Raw genomic sequence first — 22,009 nt, forward strand, 5'->3', positions numbered from 1 at the left:
ACTAAAAATGCACCAAATTACATAATAAATCAGTCCTATTTGATAATTACAAATAATAAAGTAATCAAATATGAATGGATCAATCGTTTTATTACAATCTAAAAAATACGACTTCAAGAGTTGTTTCAGCTTAACAGCTTATAGGATGTAAGGTTCTGATTGTTGTCAAAATATGATAAAAAAATGTATATGAAAATATGTTTCCAAGTGAAAGTATCTCTGTTCCGGCATTTTGCGTCAATTTAAAAATCATGTGTATTAGAAAAATGATAATGCTGATATGTATTAAACAAAAATAGGCTAACAGTTGAGTTGTTTTCTACAAAGCTACGTAGTATCATAACAATAGCTCATATGACTTAACCTTAAGTTTCACTTTACAATACCTTATAATAATTGAATTAAGTGTTAGAAAAAATGTGTAAATCGATGCAATCCGTAATGTATTTAAAGTCATGATGATATTCAATGAACGTATTCTACTCTATTTACCTGTGTTGCCTCTCAGCTGATAATTCCTCGCAATCGTCAATGCGAAATCAACATTAAGTCGATTCGTCGTGAATCAATTGACATACTGGCACATGTCCAGAGATTCGCAGCCGAAGTAGATAAAATTTCGATAGAGTTCGGCGTCTGTTTTCCGTTAATTACCGCATTATCGGAATCACGGCAATGTTAATCAGAAATGCAAATGAATTATTCAAACGCATTCTTCTCCGCGTTGGCGTTTCTATTACCGTTTCTATTTCTATTCTTATTTCTTCTTTCGCTCTCGTGTTGCATATCAGAGGCGGCCAACTTTTCGAGACAAATATTATCTGAAAATGAATAAATAATAAATAATAAATAATACAATCAATTTCCAAAATAAGAAAAAAAAGTCTCTGCTAACCATAGGTTGTGTCAATACAAATGCATCTAATGTTTAACTCTTATATGAAATTAAAATCGTTTTTTTCACTGTTAATTTCATTTGTTAAATTTTTCAATTAAAATCGGAATCATTGCAAAATATAGGAATTGATATGTTTGCTTATAAGTGATGATTTTGCTAAGAATTTTAAGTTCTATTTTATCTATGAATACAAAATATAATGAAAAAATATCAATAAATGCATGACATTTTCAACTTTTTGTAAGATAAGTTATATTGCAAAAAAATCCAAAAAAATTTTTTTTCATATTTTTCCGTTTCAAAGGCTTCTGAACATTTTGGCATATCTTAGAAAAAGTGTTTTACCGCCTGGGTGTAATACCGACTAAAACCTCCGCTTTGCCTTTGCCTCTGGTCCCTTACGAAAACTGCCGTTAGGCATAGCTTCGAGGATCTAGAATGTTATAATTTTTGCACTGATTTTATACTTATCTTTTAAATGAACAAAGTCCTATTCGCCCTTTTCCTTTCCATAGAACGCAGGTCAATTAGCACATCTTTGAAAAAGTGGGTGTATGTGTGTGTGTACTTTTGTTACGTAGTGTTAAAATTTATTAAAACTCTCCTTCGATAAGTCAGCTTGTTGGGTTATAATTTAACCCTTGTAGCTGTGGATTGTATTAAACACTGATTTGTTTGTATATTATGTATTTGTTGCAGTTCTAATTACAATCACTGATTTGTTACTAAGTTATAATGAAAGAAGATATATTTATTTTTATTGGTTATTTACATGTTGTTAAGCAGACTTTACTTTCAGAAGTGAACAACTAGTTCAATTAAAACACTCCGCTACCGTCTCTACCAGGGGTAGCAACCATTCCGTGTAAAGCCTAATGCCCTGAAGTTTGTCACCCCTTCATGGCCAATATAATAAAACGAAAAGACGGCCGAACAGTGTGTATATATGTATGTTTGGATACATTTTTTGTCCACGATTTTGAGCGCACGGAGCAATGTATTTGAACGATTCAAAAAATTGACGGAAAGACGTGCTGTTTAGCTTTTGGCAGGTTCACACGTGTCGAAGATACGGGGCAAAAAGTGCAAAAAATGGCAATTCAGTTTTTGAGAGAACGGAGCGGCCGATTAAAATAATTCAGAAAGCATTCAATTTGTATTGATTGAGAGAATAATTATTAACTTTTTTGCAAAAGCATTAGCAGCATCTGAGAGAACTCAGTATCCGGAACGAAGGGTGGCTATCGATTTGCAACAGTGTTTTCATCAGTGTAAATATACCAGTATTTGTCATTTCCAACTTTTTTATGTGATTACATTGGAAACAAGTTTTTTTATCTAAAAAATCGATTTCAAAAACCGAAAACAGAATTTTCACATTTCTACAAACAACTTTATACAAGGTATATCAGATATTTTGATGCACTGGTTTCTATTCGACACAAAAATAATGACTGAAGATGTTTCTAACGATTTCTTTATTCTATTCCTCCCAGTCTACTATGTCCACTATGATATTAATTGAGATTAGATCGACAATAAAAAAATTGATTACCTTAATCACGATTTAGGGATGAAATGTGTCGGCCGCCCGTTGGCCGATCCTGTTGTACCATATAACAAAAAGCCGGCACGGCGCGTGTACCGTTCTGTTCAAGTGACTCGCTTGTGGCATTCGCAGCAAACGCGTTGTAATTAGGCTCACACGCGTGCTATCCCGTCCCTACAATATAGTTATTATGTATGAAGAATGTTTAGCTTTTTCACTCGATTTCGAATGCGAATTATAATATATTCTGAACGCAACAGATTAGTGTTAATGCCTACGTTTGCCTCTTGAACGGAACGACGACGGTCACCAAGAGATACAGGCATCTGTAGTGGGCCATGAATTAGTTTAGATATTAGTTTTTTGTATATTTTTTATTGGCTTCAATATTCAATTGCTCCTCATTATATTAATTTTCACATATACATTCAAGGTTCTACATCATATTATTTTCTTTATTTATATTAGCTTTTAATATTCAACTCTGTTGAATGCTATGTTGAATTTTGCATACTGCTTCGCACTGCAATTTGCGGAAGTTTACTTGCACTTGGAAACATAATTTTGATCTATATTTTCAAGCGAAAATTGATATCACTACTGCAGGATATAAGGTTACTTGCAACTCGAGTTTAAAACCAGGACCCTTGCTATTGCAAGACCGGCGATTCAAACAAGTATCATGTGCACCCGTTTTTGCTGAACCTACAACATCCTCGCAAAAATCATTAAGACTTATTAAAAAATGTATTTATTCAAAAAATAGAAAATTATCCGAAATTTACTTTTAAAATATAATATCATATATGTTGCATACTCTTGGCATATAGGGTGGGGTCGCTGATGTTTTGACTCCCAAATAGGTTTGTAGTTCAAGATATGCATTTAGATTCTAAGTAAATATAATCCAAATTTTTCAGATTAAGCTATTCTATATATGACGAACGACATTTGATGCGGTTATAAAAAAATATCACTAGCTATTTGAAAATTGACTAGTTTCCGCCACTGTATAAAATGAAAAAAGCCATAAAAATCATTCTCCCACAGTCTTGTCGCGTCTTGAATTGTTTCTTTTGGTGGTGTTTTTTATGTTTTTTGGAAACCTATTTATTGATATCTGTAATTATTTCAATTAAAATAAATTGACTTATTTCATTTCTAGTAAGGAAGGATTAATATTTGAGGGTATGCTAGAGACAGGATACATTACAATTAAGGATTAATATAAAATGTAATAAAGGGATTTTAAATGGTTTTATAATACTCATTCTGTTAGAAAGGTTGAGCTTTAGACGTTAACACAGTAAGTGTCCTTGTCCTTACCTTATATGTCATTTTGTCCGTACTATATGTACAAAATGATTTTTGTAATAGGTTTCATTTCTCCTTAATAATATGGTATTATAGTTCGTACTTAATTGCAACACCATCTTGGAAAACATTTTTGAAAACGATGCACGTATCATACTATTATTTATATACTTATTATCCTAATGCTAACAATTCTAATTCTAAAAAAACGATATTGTGATATATACTCATATAATGAAATTTACGAATAGTATTGCCATAATATGAGATATATAAATTATGATTATTAGAAAAAACATTAGAAAAAGTTTAAAACGCTAAGTACAAAGAAAATCTATAAACTATGCTAAAAGGTAAATGTGGAAAATGGAGTTTGAAAATATAGAAAATAAACTATGAATAAAGGACTTCGGGCACTAACAATAATCATATTATTTTTGAAAAAAAAAATTAAATAGATATTAAGAACAACTGCATGAATACTTTTTTTAATTTAATTTATTAATAACATTCAAAACAATAAGTACATTTTCTGAGATTTGTTGATTTACATCAATTAAATATAATTATAGACAGTAGTTACCCCAGGCAATATTTTTTTAAGTCTTCTTAATTCAGGTGTTTAGAGCAGCAAAGCAACGAGTGAATTTGGGTGATTTTATAATTTCTTTTGATGATTAGTGAATCTTGTTTTTGAAGTGTTTAATATATAGCACCTTCAGATTATTATGCAAAGTTTTATTGTTCAAGTACCAGAGTGCACCTTTCATCATTCTAAGTAGTTTTGATTGGGTCCGTAGTACCAATGCCACATTAGATTTGCTAGAGCAACCCTAATGCTCGACTACAATAGGAATTAATATCACATAAATATAAATGGAACAAAGGATCAGTAATAATTACGCATTTATTAGTCAGCTCGAATTATTCCCTGTTGTTAATTCCATCGGATTTCGCGTCCACTTGGCTCGGTGCGATATCGCAGAAAATGTGCGGTTCTTATGGGTTCTTCAGATGCCGACAGCAAAGTAGTCGGGCATATTACAGAGCAAACAAAAGCCGTATCATTATTTATCAAAACGTGACCTAATTAACGTTCAAGGTCAATATGTAATTGATTACTATGTTCGCGGAGCGAAAACTTGATTATACATGCGAGAGCGCCGCAAATCATCGCGTTCCTCTATATTTGCGCCGGTCGCCTGGAATACCTGTAATATATGTTGCCTCTTCTATTGGTAACTCTTCGATACGTTTTATGGTCTGTAATAATCGCTGAATCTGACAGTAATAGGGATGTTACAGTTTCTTAATACATTGGTACTGATGAAATTTAATTTTATTAGTGTACTGCTTTTATACACCAATTTTATTGTATTATCATCTACTCTCCAAACTTCTGCTTGAATATTTTCAGATTTGTTCTACCACTTTTAGTTTTTTTGTACTTTCCAGATATATTCAAATTTATGTAGTACCATTTGTCTAATTTATTTTCTTATAAAGAAACAAATTCAAAGAAAAAAGGACAATTTTACAAGAAATAAATTAATTAACTTCCCGTAGGGCAAGTTATAGTAATCGCAAAAAAAAAATGAAAATGAAAATTTTTATATATGTTTACGTTTCAAAACCTTCTGAACATTTTGGAATACCTCAGAAAAAATGGATGTATGTGTGTGTGTGAGTGTGTGTGTTCGGATACAAATTTTCGTGGACGATTTCGGGAACACGGATGAAGCGATTTGAATAATTCAAAAAACATTCGATTTGTATGGATAAGGAGACGTGCTGATTAGTTTTTGGCGAAGGCAGGTCTAGCCGTTCCGAAGATATGGGGCAAAAAGTGCCAAAAACGGTAACTCAATTTTTAAGAGAACGGAGCGTCCGATTTGAATAATTCAAAAAACATTTTATTTGTATTGACTAAATAAAGAACTGTTCAATGTATAACGGTACAACGACTTCGGAGATATGGAGAAAAAAGTAAAAAAATCAGCCATTTGGCGGTCAAAAATGATCATTAGACATATGCACATCAAATTATCAGATACTTTATAGAGATTTTAACAATAAGTATAAATTTTGTTTACATTCCTATGAGTTCTTTACCAATGCTTTTCCATTATACGGCGACGCGGCGCTTACGCGCTTCGATATTTCGTCTCTATGCAGTTAAAGCAGTACGATTGCTTTGAAAAAAAGTTCAGAATTTCCAAAATATGTTAAAATAAAGAAAACATTCTTTTTTCAAAAAAAATTTTTTTTTTCAAAAAAGTAATTTTTTGTCAAATTCCTAGTTTGTCAAAAATCTAAATTTTTCGAAGTAAAATTTTTTCAAAAATGTTAACCGTTTTTGAAAAAATAATAATATTTGATACGGGAAGTTCCAGCAATTTGCCTTAAGGCATGATACCTTAATTGCCTTAAGACAGATTTCCACTTACAGCTAGTTTAATATTTATTTTAACTCTGCTGATGAACACTTTGGAAGAAGTACTAGATCAAGGTTATCTGTGTTAACTTTGTAGAATATGTGCACATAAAATTTATATTTTGCATTGACTATTGTAGTTATTATTTCAGACGTTGGATCTGTTTGCTCCTGGCTGTCTCTGTTTTCCCCAGCTAAGGGGTAAAAAGGACCAGCCATACCCTAGTATTATAAATTTTGTGTAGTGTAGAGCGGGTATTAAAGGTCTGACGATAAAAAGATCCAATTTCCACTATCACTATCTCAAAAACAAGTAAAGTTAGGTATGCTCAATAACAATATTTGCATTACTTAAAAACTTTTTGAAGTGTACATGTAATTCACAAATTAAAAAAAAAATAACGAAAATACAAATAATCTATTAATCTAATTTTGTACTAGCTGTGGATCACTAATTATTAAAATAATATTTGTTTCTATAAAAAAATGATTTTCAGATTAAATCGATCAATTATCCAAGAACGGACTTATGACCGACAGATTTTGTATGATTTAGGTCAAGTTTGTTGGAAAAATAGGTCAACTGAAGCCTTTTTAATCAGTTAGACTGTAATCGGTGATAACGAAGCATCACAGTTGTAACAGTAATTATTTGTTGATTTTTGAAAAGCTAGTTGTCAATAAAATACTGATATTCTGAGAAATTGCTGGTTCCTGGGAACGTGTCCAATATTCCCAGATTCCAGATATGAAAGCCATCAATTAGCCGATGAGTTGAATTGTAATTCGAATTGCTGATGTGGTCTGGGTCCCGGCAAATGAAGAGGACACCGTCTGAAGTCTCCGCGATCATTACCACTGTAATCTAAATCAAGTTTACATCGCAATACGGCAATGAGACTCGAAAATAACAACGTGCGCGGTGTGTGATTTTCCGATTAGTCACAGTTTGCATTTATGCAAATCGACCGCGGACGCCGCTTCGTGCTCCTCCAAAGGATCGGTCGAGACGGAGACAATGTTTTGCGGCACACGGGCAGTCATTAATGTACACAAACAAAATTTTAACAATGGATGCGATAGGCGTAGAGCTTGGTGTTGTATTTGAAAACAAATTGTATTTTGGTCAATTTTGAAATGTGGTTTACTGACAAATGGAGAAAATGATAAGACGATGAAGCAGCTGTTAGCAGTCCGTGAAAAAATAGTATTTGTTTCAAAATGAAAACGATATTAGATTGGTTTCGGGTAGAGTATCTATGGATGTAAGAATAGAAGGAATGAAATTACTTATTTCACAATAAAAGATACAGAGAATTCAGTGGCTATATGTAGAGTAAAGCTTCTGATTAACAGAGGAGCAAAAGTTGATGCAAAAGGAATAATAGAATGACTCCTTTATGTTGTGCTTACGATATGGATCGATTTTCTGCTCTTTGGGCTTTGGGTTTAGCGAATTAAGAAGCAGGTAATCCGTTTATATTACTAACATGTCAGACAATGACAAGATCAAAAGGGTTGAGTTTGCTTAAAAACATGAGCAAGATGATAAGTCAATTTTAGAATGTCAGAAACGCAGCTTCCACACGCGGAGCTGCATCACATACTTATTAAAGCAATACATTGATTTTTTATTAAAGTGCTTAATGATTAAAATTATATTGTACTTTATTACAGTATGCTATACAAAATAACCAAAACATACGAAGTGAATTAGATCAACAGATTATTTCTGCAGCATTTCTGTTGATGGAGACGTAAATCTAGTTACGGCACTTATAGTAAAAGAACTGAATCATCATAAAATCTGGTGTCTTAATTTGGTGTCGAGCTCAAAGAACCTGATTTCGACTCACAATATGTTGTTATATTGAATTCTGAAAAAATTTATTGTAATATAATCACTGGAACTAAAATTCTACAATTGTTAAATGTGGTGCTGGGTTTAAAAATATTTATTTCAAATTTTCGTTATTATTATTTTATAATCAGTGTTAATATATACATGTATACACCGATATTTCAAAATGGAGTAAAATTCAGATTTTACTAACAGAAGGCTAAAGATATATAACCAATCATCACCTTGATTCTTACGACGATGCTATCGGGATACAAATGGCAATGTTTTAAAATCCATAACAAACGTTTTTTTTGCTAGTTTTTTTGGTTTTATATGAATTTTAAGTATAAGTCATTTAATTGATTTATAAGATGGGCGGGTGGGGTAAAAATGACCAGCTAAACCTTTACCCTGGCAATGGTGTAAGAAATAAAAAATAGTAAATGAAAATGTAAACTAAGTTACATGTTAAAGCAATTTTACAAGAAATATATTAAATTAATAGCTATATTCCATTCCATATTTATTCCATATATAAATAGTTATTATATATATATATATATATATATATATATATATATATATTTGCACTTAACGTTGTGATTGTTATTGTTGGTAGAGAATTGATTATCCATGTAAATCATAAAAACAAACTCTGCGGGAGGTTAATTATTTTGCAGTCGCATAAAAAGATCGTGTTGCCTCCCGTACTATCTTCCTGCCTTTAATTATGATTATATGATTAAAATTATTCGCTTGGATATTCATATTTTTGTCAATCGCTTTGAATAAAAGAGAGAATCTGTAATAATATGCACTCTTGGATGATTTACTTCTTTTTAATGTGGGATAAAAAATATAAATATATTTAATAACTTCATTGATTATTTAAATTTTAATAATACATACTTTGAAAAAAAAAATATGTTGCCTTGTTGGGATTTAAAATTGTGAATGTATGTATTAAGTATTTGGCCACGACTAAAATTTATTTAAAGTATCATTTTCAAATCCACAAACACCAGTCAAAGATAAATTTAAGATGAAGATCACATTTCTAAGTTATTGATTATGTACTTTTTGTCGATATGCCAGATACAATAACAATAACAATCATAATTTAGATACATCAATTTAAGTCCAAATGTCAATAAAAATTGTTAGCATCATTAAAAAAAAACATTCTTGTCCTCAAACTTTTCTGATTATTTGATTTTGTTTCGGAACTTATTTCGATTAAAAACAATATTGTCTGAATATATATTATTAGTATATAAAACAATATCAAACTTTTCTGATTATTTGATTTGGTTTCGGAACTTATTTGATTTAGATTAAGAACAATATTGACTGAATATATATTATCAGTATATATGGATTGTTTTAATGTCGTAGCTACTTTACAACAAACTTTATACTTATATATATATATATATATATATATATATATATTTGTAATATTTTTGCAGCCCAACCGTCGAATATATAATATATATATATATATATATATATATATATATATATATATATATATATATATATATATTAGGGTGATCCTTAAAATGGTCATTTTCGAATTTCTTTGCTCCCAGGGGCTCAAATGGTTCCAAATTGATAAAAAACAATTCTCTGAAAGTTTTATCTCTTAATATTAACGTTTAGATAGAGCGCAATTTAATCAAAGTTTTGTATGGAAATAGCATCGCAAGCTTTAGCTCCTTATTTTACCTCCTTGATAGCCCGCACTCCATGTAAAGTTTCTTGGTTCTTCTTTATAAGTAAGTAAATAGTAAATACTTATTTTATAAAATATATCAAATAAGTCAAATTGGACATTTGTGCTCTGTCCTACATAACATATTCAATTAGATAACATAATGACATATATATATATATATATATATATATATATATATATTATCTCTTTTATTTACAACTGTCCAGTAAAGGATATTCAATAAAATTGATGAATTTACAATAGTCGGCCGAAAAGGGACATTGTATACTACAAGGGCATAATAGAATTATTTATTTCTAAATTAAATATAGATTCATATATAAAAATCGAATAATTGAAATTGAAATATAACATCGCAAAGAACTTAACGCATACACACATCATTCGCATATAAACAAGCATCATTTATTATGTTAATTTGAAAATAGTATATAAGAAGTGCAAGTTTTATAAATTACCTGCATTAAATAAGGTGACATGAAACCCTAATTCGTATTCGTCGAATACGGTTCTGATGAAAGATATATATTATCATAATAATATTCAATTATGCGTATACCGCCGGCGGCTATCCAGTGGCTATTTGTAATGTGCGCACGGACGACAAAAATAATTTGTAAATTATGAGCAACAAAAAATGAATTAATAAAAATCGGTGAGACGCCTTGGTATCCGCGTGGTACGGCACTCGGGTTATATTCTGAGTTTAATATTCAGTTATGATTATTATTTAAATTAAATGAATTTTCAAACATGTAGTGAATACTCTATAAATATGATATAACAGACATCATTCAATTTTCACACATTTAAAATGGTCTAGAAAATATTTCATTTTATTTCTCTTTAACTATTGAGTTGATTATTTATAAACCGCAATCTTCTACACATTTATTTGCAAAATCTACCTTTGTCTATTTACTGGATAGATAATGATTTTATTACTTGTTGTGCATATACCTATCATGTAAATATGAAATGGTGTGTATATTTTATACTTAATTGTAATTATGGGTTAGATGTGTAAAAATTGTTATAAAAATTTATTCTGCTACAATATATAAGGAAAGCTATATATGATCTATTTATTCTTATAATGTTTCGTATTACTTTGCTCTAAATTGAATTATTTGAAATTTTTATCTATATTAACCGAGGAGTGTCGCTGCTGTACGGAACAGCTTGTCCAGTAGTAGTAGTCCAGCTGGTTCATTCAACGGACCAGCCACAATGATATATTTCTATCGTTATCAATAAAACCTTTTTTATTCATTTATCATTATATAGCAATCACAACAGTAATAACATTCTATGAGCTGCTATGCTAAGATGTATAAAACAAAACTATAATAAAAAAACTAAAAATAACTAAATAAGAATAAATAAAGATAACAACATGAAACTAGGAATAAATATTAATAATAATAGATAATAATAATAAATAATAAAGTAATAAAATAATAGTACAAAATAAAAACTTACATTAAATTAACTATCATATTTCGATGATTAAGTAAAAATTATAGAAATTGTTCCTATAACCAATCTGTTAGATTAGGATATTATTCATTGGTGATTTTCGCTTGTGTCTCCTGTAATCTTATATCTCAAGCAATGGGGCAACTATTTTATTTGGATGGGCTTCTAGTTTCTGAAAGTGGTGGACACTGAAGTCTCTTATTACTTCCTCGAAATATAAAATATTTAGATCGTCATGTATAGTCTTATTACTGACGAACCACGGAGCATCAGCTATCTTTCTGAGTATTTTAGATAGAGCACGCTGCATTATTGCTATGTGCGAATGCTGGCACATCCCCTTAAGTCTAAACTATATTTCCATATAGGTTTATATCAATAAAACTGTGCTAAAAAATTGAAAATTACGCTTCTAATGAACTAGAAATTACAATAGAAGACAAGTCTTCTAAATTGTTGAACTCATAGTGATAAATCTGGAAGCTAAAGCAAGCACAAGATGTCGTCCATGGACGACATCCGTACACAAAGTACGTGGATGTCGTCCACATTTGTAGCAAAAAAGATAAAAATACCTTGATGCTTTTTGAAATGACTAGAAATATCTAAATTTATTTAAAAATTGCTTGTGCACGTTAAAGTCTGATAAAAATATTTTTTTAATTGTTGTAAATCATAATTTTACAATAATTATTTATGATTTATATTTATACAATTATAAATATATAAGCAATCAGTTATAGCAATTACCATATAAACTTATCATTACCATACATTATTATTATACATTATGATTATTAAAATTACTATACAAACAAACAAAAATAGTTTAAAATGGACAAAGTAATTAGAAGCATAAATCTTATAGAAAATTAGGTCAAATTATATTCTGACAAGACAAAATAGGTCAAATTACATGTTATATAAATAATTCTGACCGGCTGTATAAATTATTGAATTGGTTATATTCACGAAAAGGTATGACAATTTATAAAAAATCGAATTATACAATTGTAATTTAAAAAAGTAATAAGAACTAAAAATCTTCAACATTTTGAAATAAAAATATTTGTGTGCATTAAAACTTGATAAACAAATTTTTAAAAAATATCAGTTAGTCAGAAATTCATAAACAGTTATAAAGATAAATAAATAAAAAATAAATAAATATATAATATATATATATATATATACGCGTGTGTGTGTGTGTGTCTGTGTGTGTGTCATAAATTTATTATACAGGTAATTTTTTACACAACTAATTTTTAAATATAAGTATAAACATTTAAACATCACATGTCCAATGGTGCTTTCTTAGTTCTGAATATTAGTTTTTGAAATATATTTAAATGACACTGAAGAGGAGTGAAGTGAAGATTCAAAACGTCTGTAATTTTTATAAACAAAATCAAACTCGTTTCTTTATTTTAATAATCTGCTGAATTCATTCTATTTATATTTTACATATGCGTGTTTGTGTAAATATAACAGTATGCGAGTGTTTGTGTGCTTTAATAAGTGCACCCTTTGATTTTCGTATTACTAGTACGTCTCCGAGCCTCCTTCCCATATGCCCGAGGTGTGTCTGAAGATCGACCTTACAAGGCCGTCGAGCGGCTACGCCGGCAGGAGAGTCGATGACCGTTCGTCCGTTGAATCATCGATTTACTGGCAGCGATTTACTCATCGGCTTCTTGTAATTTCCGATACTTAGTGACTTAATAACTGTTCGATGTTTAATTCAATTCGATTTGTTTTATACGATTGCTTTAATGTTTTACTTTGACATACCGATCTGATCGCACGTTTATTATTTATTTATTAGTTATATTTATATTTCTCGCGGATATAAGGTTAAGACTAATAAAAACATACACTATTAAAAAACGTTTTTAAGCTTATTATTATAATTATAAGTGTTTGTAAACAAATATTTGTAGTAACATGGCAGAATATATGATAACTAGTGGTGCATGGCATAAGGCCGTACCGTAAATGAATATTCCAGGAATAAAAATAATCAATAATCCAAAAACATTGAGCTTTAAATTAATAATAAGTGTTTTAAATATTTTTAAGTGGATTATTATAAATACTATATAATTTATCATCTATATTTTATATTGCATTGACCTTATCGCACATAACAAAAGGTGTGAAACTATATAAACAAAGCCTAATGACCTAATCTCATATTTCTAATTATAAGAATTATTTAGAATCACGTACGTTTATGAAATATAAATATTTTGAATGTCGTATATTTTTTAACTTCACGTAGGGTGTTACAGTAATCGCAAAAAAATGGAAAATGAAAATTTTTGCATATCTTTACGTTTTGAAGGTTTATGAACATTTTGGCATACCTTAGAAAAAATGGATGAATGAGTGTGCTTGTCTGTGAGTGTGTGTGTATGTTTGGATACAATTTGTCGTTTACGATTTCGGGCGATCCCTATTGATGAGAAGACGTGATGATCAGTTTTTGGTAAAGACAGGTCTAGTCGTTTTAAAGATACGGGGCAAAAAGTGCCAAAAACGGTAATTCAGTTTTTGAGGGTACGGAGCACCCGATTTGAATAATTCAAAAAACATATTATTTGTATTGACAAAATGATAAATTGGTTAAATTTTTTGGTAGGCAGGTCTAGCTGTTTCGGAGATACAGAGGAAAATGTTAAAAAAATGATATTTGTTGGTCTAAAATGATCATTAAACATATTTACATTAAATTATCAGATATTTTAATAATAAGAACAAATTTTGTTACATTTTTTTTGGGTTCCGTACCAAAATTTTTAATTTTTAAAGTTCACTTATACGGTTCAAACAAATTTCAAAATCTTCTGATTTTTTTTTCAAAATTTTTAAAAATATACAAAGTTTTACTTTACTTTTTACTTTAAATATAAATTTTAAATTTAAAATTTAGTTTAAAACTATTTATATTTCATATGCGTTATTCTACTCGTAAGAAATATATCATCATTCAGAATTCAGAAATATAAATTCATTCAGCATTCCTTCACAATGTTTCAAGTGGTTTGAGTGATGAGATCGTCACTGTATATTATATGAACGAATAAATATACTGTAATTATAATTATCTATTTGAAAACATTTCAAATAATTGTAATTAATCATTGATCAAAATTTATGGGTTATTAATTTTCTTGCACGAGTTATTGCTGTACGGGAAGTTCCAGCAATTTGCCTTAAGGCACGATGCCATGCACCACTAGTTTTAAACCATATCTATCAATAAATCGTAATGTAAATTTCGTAAATTGTTAGCGTATCTAACAAATCAATTGCACCATCAAATTCAGCACGAGTGTTGAACTTTCTTAACAAACTTCAACGGAAAAATGTGGTGAAGACTTGCTTGAACAAGTGAATACGGACCGAATCATCATAAAAGCTGATCAAATGTTGGTATATGAATTTGACATGCAACCCAGTCGGAATCTGAATGGTGGTGTACAGGTGAGCCGAAACCAAGACTTTGACTTTTGTTTTTGACACGTTAAAGTCTGTCAAAAGTTGAAGTCATGTTGCTGATTTTGTCTAATTGTGGTGGTGTTGTGCGCCCGGAAATTATTCCACATGGCAAATTAAAAATATTGTTTCGAAGTTATGCATATTTTGAAGAGATTGTATATAGAAAACATCTTAATTTATGACTAATGAATTTTGTGAACAAAATTTCGCGAAATTTAACGGCACCACTACCGTATTCACCAGACCTATCACCTTGTAAATTATTTCTTTTCGTAAAACTGAATCGATAGATACCATTAAGAAAAATTGCCAAAGGTATTGAAGACTATTCATCTGAAGGCTTTTAAAAGGAAATGTTTGCATGTGTTCAATACTTCGAAAAAGGTCTATTTTATAGGCAAAAAAATAAATTTAAATATTTTTAGTTTTAAAAGTCATCTGTTAAAGTAAGCAAGTAGTCTGGTAAAGCAAGACAAATTGCTAGAACTTTCCGTACCTTAATTTAAAATTTCTAAATGCTTTAAAAATTTTTGATAATATTTAAAAAAAAAATTAAGGATTTTTGAAAATTTTGAATTTTTTTAAAATATTTGTAAATTTAACGCTTTGCGTTGCTCTTTTAAAGATAAAATATCGTTGCAAATTATACGTATATGTAATGATTATACAACATATACAGGTAACCCCCATACAACATGGTAGTTACGTTCCAGAAAACTAGCGTGTTATGCGAATCCGTGTTATAAGGGACAAAGAACTAGTACAAAAAGAAGGGTTACGTTCCAACAATTCAAAAAACATGGTACAAATGATGATTAAATTAAATTTAAAAAAAATAATAATTGTTACGTTTATTCATTTTTTAAGAAGTAATATACATTACTTGAATTATATGATTTTTTTCGTTATAATTGACATTAAGTGCTATCCAACATGATCCTTTTTTTGCAAGATATCCTCATCCTCTGAGTAGTTTTCTATACTACCTTTCAGATCCATGCATTATTTTTGCAAAAAAAAAAAAAAATCTGCGATTACTTGCTTTTAGCAAAAAATTTTTATGCTCATTTTATTTAAAGAATTGCTTAAGAATTATTTAATATATTGTTCGGATAATCCAATTTTTTTTGATAGAATTCTATATATATATATATATATATATATATATATATATATATGTATATATTTATATATCAAATTAGTGATACGTCGATTTTACTAATTTTAGTAGTTTAATTATATAAAGTTTGCTTTTCATAGGTTTTACTATATTTCTTATTTTATTAAAACTTTCCTCAATTTTTAAACCGTGTTATGCGATTCCAAAAGTACCGTGTTATGAGGGTGATGGTCTCTTAAACCGTATTAGAGGTTTTTTTGCGACTCTTAAAAAATTATATTTGCTGGTGCAATTCATTTGTCCAATATCGAGAAAATGGATTATTCAATATATATATATATATATATATATATATATATATATATATATATATTTTATTTGTATTTGAAATGATGTACAGTTGTTTCAATGATGCTGACGAAAACGCACAAATAATCCGATAAAATTAACCACATCAAAGTAACGCATTTTTTATTAAGGTTATAATAATATACATAACTTTTCTCATTGGCGACGTTTGTCAGTGCGTATGGCTTGATATTATGGCAAACCTAATTATCTTCTTTGTGGATTTCGTAGCCTCTGAATGAGACTTTCGCCATAATTCCAAACCCTGTTGCTATAATTCAGTTTTACTAATCATAGTCAGATAGTTGTTTGTTTGATATGTGTTATTTGTTGTGACATGAATGGTTTTGTTTTCACGATATAATTGCTCAAAGTCAAATTGTGGACTTTCGTGGCCCGCCCTACCCTATATATAAATATATATATATATATATATATATATATATATATACAGTGCTGGATTTACAGTAGGGGCAATCGGGGCTACTGCCCAGGGCGGCAAATTTTTGGGGGCGGCAAAATTTGGATAGTGAGGAAAAAATTCTATACAATATAATAATCAACTTTTTTTTAACAACATTTGTTATTTCAAGAAATATAATTAACAAACCATAATACGATTGCAATGCAAAATTTGGGTTGAAATAACCAATAACTAACATTTATTATTTTGCCTTGCTTCCCTCTTCGAACGTAAATTATCAAATTGGTTAATAAGTTATCATATTTGGCAATTTGGCTAATATAAAGATCCGTAAACGAGCTGAAAGTTTAAGAAAAATATGTTTTCCAGTTCTCGAGCCCTCTTAAAATGACGAATTTGTGCACTTCCAAGCTTATAGCGTCGAAAAAAAATTAAACTAGTTACGCATTGTGCCTTAAGACAAATTCCTGAAACATCCCGTACTAAAAATTACATTTTATAAAGAGCTTTAAAATTTTTTGAAAATGAAAAAAACACTTTTAAAACACATTTTTTGTATTTTGAAATTTTTTGAAAATTATGAACTTTTTGCAAAGCAATCGCGCTGCGTGGCTGTTTCAGAGAAGAAATATCGAAACTCAATTACCATTTTCCGTAATTGTCTGTGCCAAAAGCTGAACAGCACATCTCCCCATTAATACAAATCTAATATTTTTTAATTATTCAAGTCGATTCCGAGAACACGGATCAACCGATTTAAATGATTCAATTCCTATTGATAAGGAGACGTGCTGATTAGTTATTGGCCAAGGCAGGTCCAACTGTTTTGAAGATACGGGCCAAAATGCCAAAAATGATAATTCAGTTTTTGAGGAAAAAAGCGTCCAATATCATTCAAAAAAATTTACAGAATAAATAACTGCTTAAATTTGTGGGGGGCAGGTTTAGCGGTTTCGATGATCCAATAAAAAAATTTTAAAAAGAAACATTTGGCGGACAAAAGTGCTCATAAGACATATGCACATTAAATTATCAGATATTTTAAAGATATTATAATAATAAGTATAAATTTTGTTTACATTTATATGCGTTCTGTAAAATTATATCCGTTAGGCTGCGACGCGGCGCTTACGCGCTTCTATATTTTGTCCCTACGCAGCAGAAGCAGCGCGATTGCTTTAAAAAAAAGTTCGAAAGTTCGTAAAATTTCAGGAATGGGGCGGCATTTTTGTCAGTGCCCCGGGGCGCCAAATTTCTAAATCCGGCCCTATATATATATATATATATATATATATGTGTGTGTGTATATGTGTATATATGTATATATATGTGTATATATATATTTTAGTATGTTATGTATATTTGTATATTGAAAGCGGTTAGTATATAGTATAAGAATGGCTCGAATGTCCGCTTCAGCTACGCATTTACGCTTGACAAGCGATTCGAACGAGTATGAATAAAGTCGAGAGAGCCGTACATACATAATTCATATTTTATTTATGAACGGTCATTAAGCCGCTGAACGCGTTTAAGGGTAAATATCTGTTCGATGCGAGATCGCCTATCAGCGGGGCCATTTATCATTTTGCGACGCCGGGCTCCTCTTTACGCTAGCCAGGAGCGGATTCAGGCACTTAATTATAATAGACATATCCATATCGAGACGCTTAATTATAATAATCTATGATTGGACGTTTTATTGACAGCGAGACCTTATACGATTATACATGGTGATTTTGATGAGCTTTGGCTTTAGATCGAATCTGATAAAAGTCAATGAGAAAAGAATGCAATCAACACATAATTTAAAAAATATGCATTGCAAACTTGAATAGAACGTTTCCAGATTTTTAAGAAAAAGAGCATAGTCAGGTAAGGTGTGACGGTACACAAAGGTCCAATTTAACTTTGGGCAATTATATTGTGAGAATTATATCACAACAAATATCACATATCAAACGAAAAATTATCTGACTATGTTGAGTAAAGCTACCAGCTCTTTATCATTATAGAAATGTGTTTTTTTACTGTTTTTAAAAAAAAATTGTAACCTGGCCAGGAGGCGAACGTGTTCAATGTCTGATTTATAATTTTGAAAGAATTTTACGGTAGACCTTTTTACCCGCGGACCGGTAAACCCCGCTCTACTCTAATGCAGCAGCTTGTGTTTATTTCTAAAAAAATCTTCTTTAAACTACCTTTCTTTTGATAATAGAGAGTTATTGGAATGTTCAACAAGTAATTTCTTTTAACCCTGCAGTTTGGCAGTAAGCAAGGGTGCAACCAGTGTATACAGTTAATGTTAGTAAATTAAATTTATCGAACTGTTAATAACCAATATGCATCAACCAAAAAAATGATTGTTTCGGCATCAATTGAATCATATCGTGATGATCTGAAACTTGATATCATATATGATAGTTACATTTTTCAAATTGTTTTCATCTTTTTTGAATAGCTGTGTTAATTTATCTATGATAGCATTGTTACCTTACCTACACAAAATATTTAAGTTGTGACATAAATGGTACACATATTAATACGCTTAGCTTAAAACTATTGCAAAGAATATGTCTTTTTACACACAATCCTTTCATTACATTTCCTAACATACATTTATTATGCAGATGCAAAAAAATCAATTAAATCTCCTCTCTGAAAATAAAAAAATAACTTTAAATAATATTTGTAAGAAACATTAAAACTAAAATATTGATTGCAAATATACAGGTATTTTAATTTTATATTTCATCTTTTTATAGAAAATGAAAATGTGCAGGAGGGAATGGTTGGCGCTGCATTTCGTTTTTCTGGCGGTTCATTCAGTTACATGTGCTCCTTTGCCGAATGAGGTTTGTATTGTATTTATATTAATTATATATAATTTAAATTAAGTATTATAGTTAACTATGTGTTCAAGTAATGTTTTAATTTTATAATCTATTTGAAATAATTATATTGTTTAATATCTAATTCCATATTTAAAATATTCAAGTGACGATTTTAATAGATAATTACAAACAACCTATTTGGGTTATCAGTATCAAAAACATGATTTTCAACTATTTACACATTTTTGAAATTAGTTTTGCTAAAATTGCAGACCGTTAGCTATAAAGAAACAGCTAGACTGATAATCATGGAATACTAACAAATGCAAGTCATAGTTTTTTTTTTATTTATATATTATTTTCATATCTGCCAGACAGGAAGTATCTGGTATGAGAGATTATGAAACAATTTTCTTATTTTATATATAGTTAAATTTTAACAACAATTTAAACGGCTTTCCTGTGAAAAGTTAATAAATATTATATTATAAATTTAAATTATTTTATTTCAGCGTACAAATGACGACCCTGCTACCTCAAACTCTAATAGCAGGAAAGCAAAATCTCTGTTCTTCGATTTCCCTTTAGCTTCATATCGCACGAATAATGAATATGAAGAATCCCCCTTAGATTACGATGCATTACTGATGTCTTCACATCAGCAAGTGGATGACATCGATGATCCAGAAGATCTATCCAGGAGTGCTCCGTCCAGAAAACGATATCAGAACAATGGAAATTTTCCGAATAGTCCTATCTACTACATCAGACTTCCTGCAACTCCATATATGTTTGTTCCCGGTTTAGGATATGTTTCTAATCCACCCACGATGAATCAGTTGGGAGCAGGTGCGTTACCTCCACCACCAGACCCGTTCATTAACTTACCTGTCAACTTTATGTCAAACGGAAAACCAACTAATATTTACCAATGGCCAGATCCATTTGTCCCAACAGCCAATAGACCATTCCAACAGCAGCATCAGCCGCAGTTCCAGATTCAAAAATATCAACAACAGAACGGATTTTCTCAATTCCAAGGTAAAAAATGAAACCTTTATGATTATAAATAAGTGATTCTCATTTGATTGTTCAACGTTATTGACAGATTTTTGACTATTACTTTTTATTATAACTTGTTAGCAATAAAAATAAATAATATGTTTATTATTAAATCATGCAAATTAAGTTTGTATAAATGCAGAAATAATTTAATCATACCAAATATAATTAAGAGAAGCTATCAATCATATTATGAGATAAAGAATGAAAGACGTATCGCACCCCCGCAAGAAAAGTGACTTAACTCAAACATTTTCAGAAAACACTTTATGTGCGCATTTTATACCAATTAGAATATAATCTTGAGTCCTAAAAATTGGCATGAGTTAAATTTTTAATTAAATAAAAATATAGTCAAACGACATTAGTCAAAATATGGGCGAGTTTTGAGATTTCTTTATAGTATGAACTATAAATTGCACTAATCTTTTACTAACCTTTTTTATTTAAACTCATCACAAAGTACTAATATTGCTAGAGGGGCTAAAGTATATAATAAGAACTTTATTGTAAAGTTATCCATTCTAATTATTTTGTTCAAAATAGTTCCATTAGGATTTGGAATAACTTTTTGTGCAATTTGTCGTTCATGTTCAAATACTATCATCATAACGGACATAAATCGCAATCATAAAATGTCATTTTAGATTAAATAGAATCATTCTAGTGTCCATGATATTAAGTTAAGACGCAATATCATTTGACAAACAGTTGTTTTAGACATACGTATCTCTTCAATCCTAACAAATGATACTATAAACCTGGAAAGAATGTGACTCAAATAAAACGCATGATTTATTTGTTTTAGAAAGCACTTAATTGATATATTTTTATATTGTTAATTTTTTAGCTCCATCTTACCAACAAAATGCAATTCCTCAGCCGATCAAGAAAACGCCCAAACCATCCAATAGCGACTCCAAAGTGACGCACCTGAAGGGTCCTTTCCCGTTCAACGGTCGTCCCACGGACATCATTGTTTTAAGGGATTCCTACAACGCTCTCTACTCGGACGCCCTTACCAACTTCTACCCTTAATTTTCTTTCAAATTTAATTTTGAACGTTCTAATAGTGATAATAATTTAAATTGCGTCAATGGGTTGCATCGTGTCAATTGTGGGTGCATATTGTGTTTATGAAGGTTCTACTGCCGCAGTTTTATGAAGTAATTTCAACATATCCAGCATTATCCAGAATCGAAATATCTGACAAAAATATAATCTATATATTTTTGTCAATATAATAATTTTATATGATTATATTTGTTTTTTACCAATCGTTCTTAAAAATTTAGTTCTACAATTGTATAGTTGTACCAAAATTATATAGTTGTAACCAAATGTCAATTTTCTGAATTTACAAATTGTTTGCATAATTTTAATTTTATTACATTATTGAATATATGTCTGTACCTTTGAATGTATGTATTAATTTCATTTATTTCATAGTAGCATTAAAACCGAC

The 22,009-nt window shown here is 29.9% G+C and overlaps 1 protein-coding gene across 2 annotated transcripts in view; it reads left to right on the plus strand.

Annotated features, from left to right (window-relative positions):
- The window catches only part of LOC113378304, a 426,677-nt gene extending 404,952 nt beyond the window's left edge, over window positions 1–21,725 (plus strand). For both annotated transcript variants that reach the window (XM_026618837.1, XM_026618838.1), the window contains exons 3-5: window positions 19,414–19,503; window positions 19,995–20,523; window positions 21,395–21,725. In XM_026618837.1, the coding sequence (XP_026474622.1) occupies window positions 19,417–19,503; window positions 19,995–20,523; window positions 21,395–21,582 (804 nt within the window). In that variant the 5' untranslated portion in view covers window positions 19,414–19,416 and the 3' untranslated portion in view covers window positions 21,583–21,725. The remainder of the gene's footprint in view (window positions 1–19,413; window positions 19,504–19,994; window positions 20,524–21,394) is intronic.
- The last annotated feature ends 284 nt before the right edge of the window (window positions 21,726–22,009 follow it).

This window comes from Ctenocephalides felis, unplaced genomic scaffold (assembly GCF_003426905.1).
Source record: "Ctenocephalides felis isolate EL2017-DRISC unplaced genomic scaffold, ASM342690v1 CF-g0.4_SCAFFOLD_01886, whole genome shotgun sequence".
In the NCBI taxonomy this organism is placed as follows: Eukaryota; Metazoa; Arthropoda; class Insecta; order Siphonaptera; family Pulicidae; genus Ctenocephalides; species Ctenocephalides felis.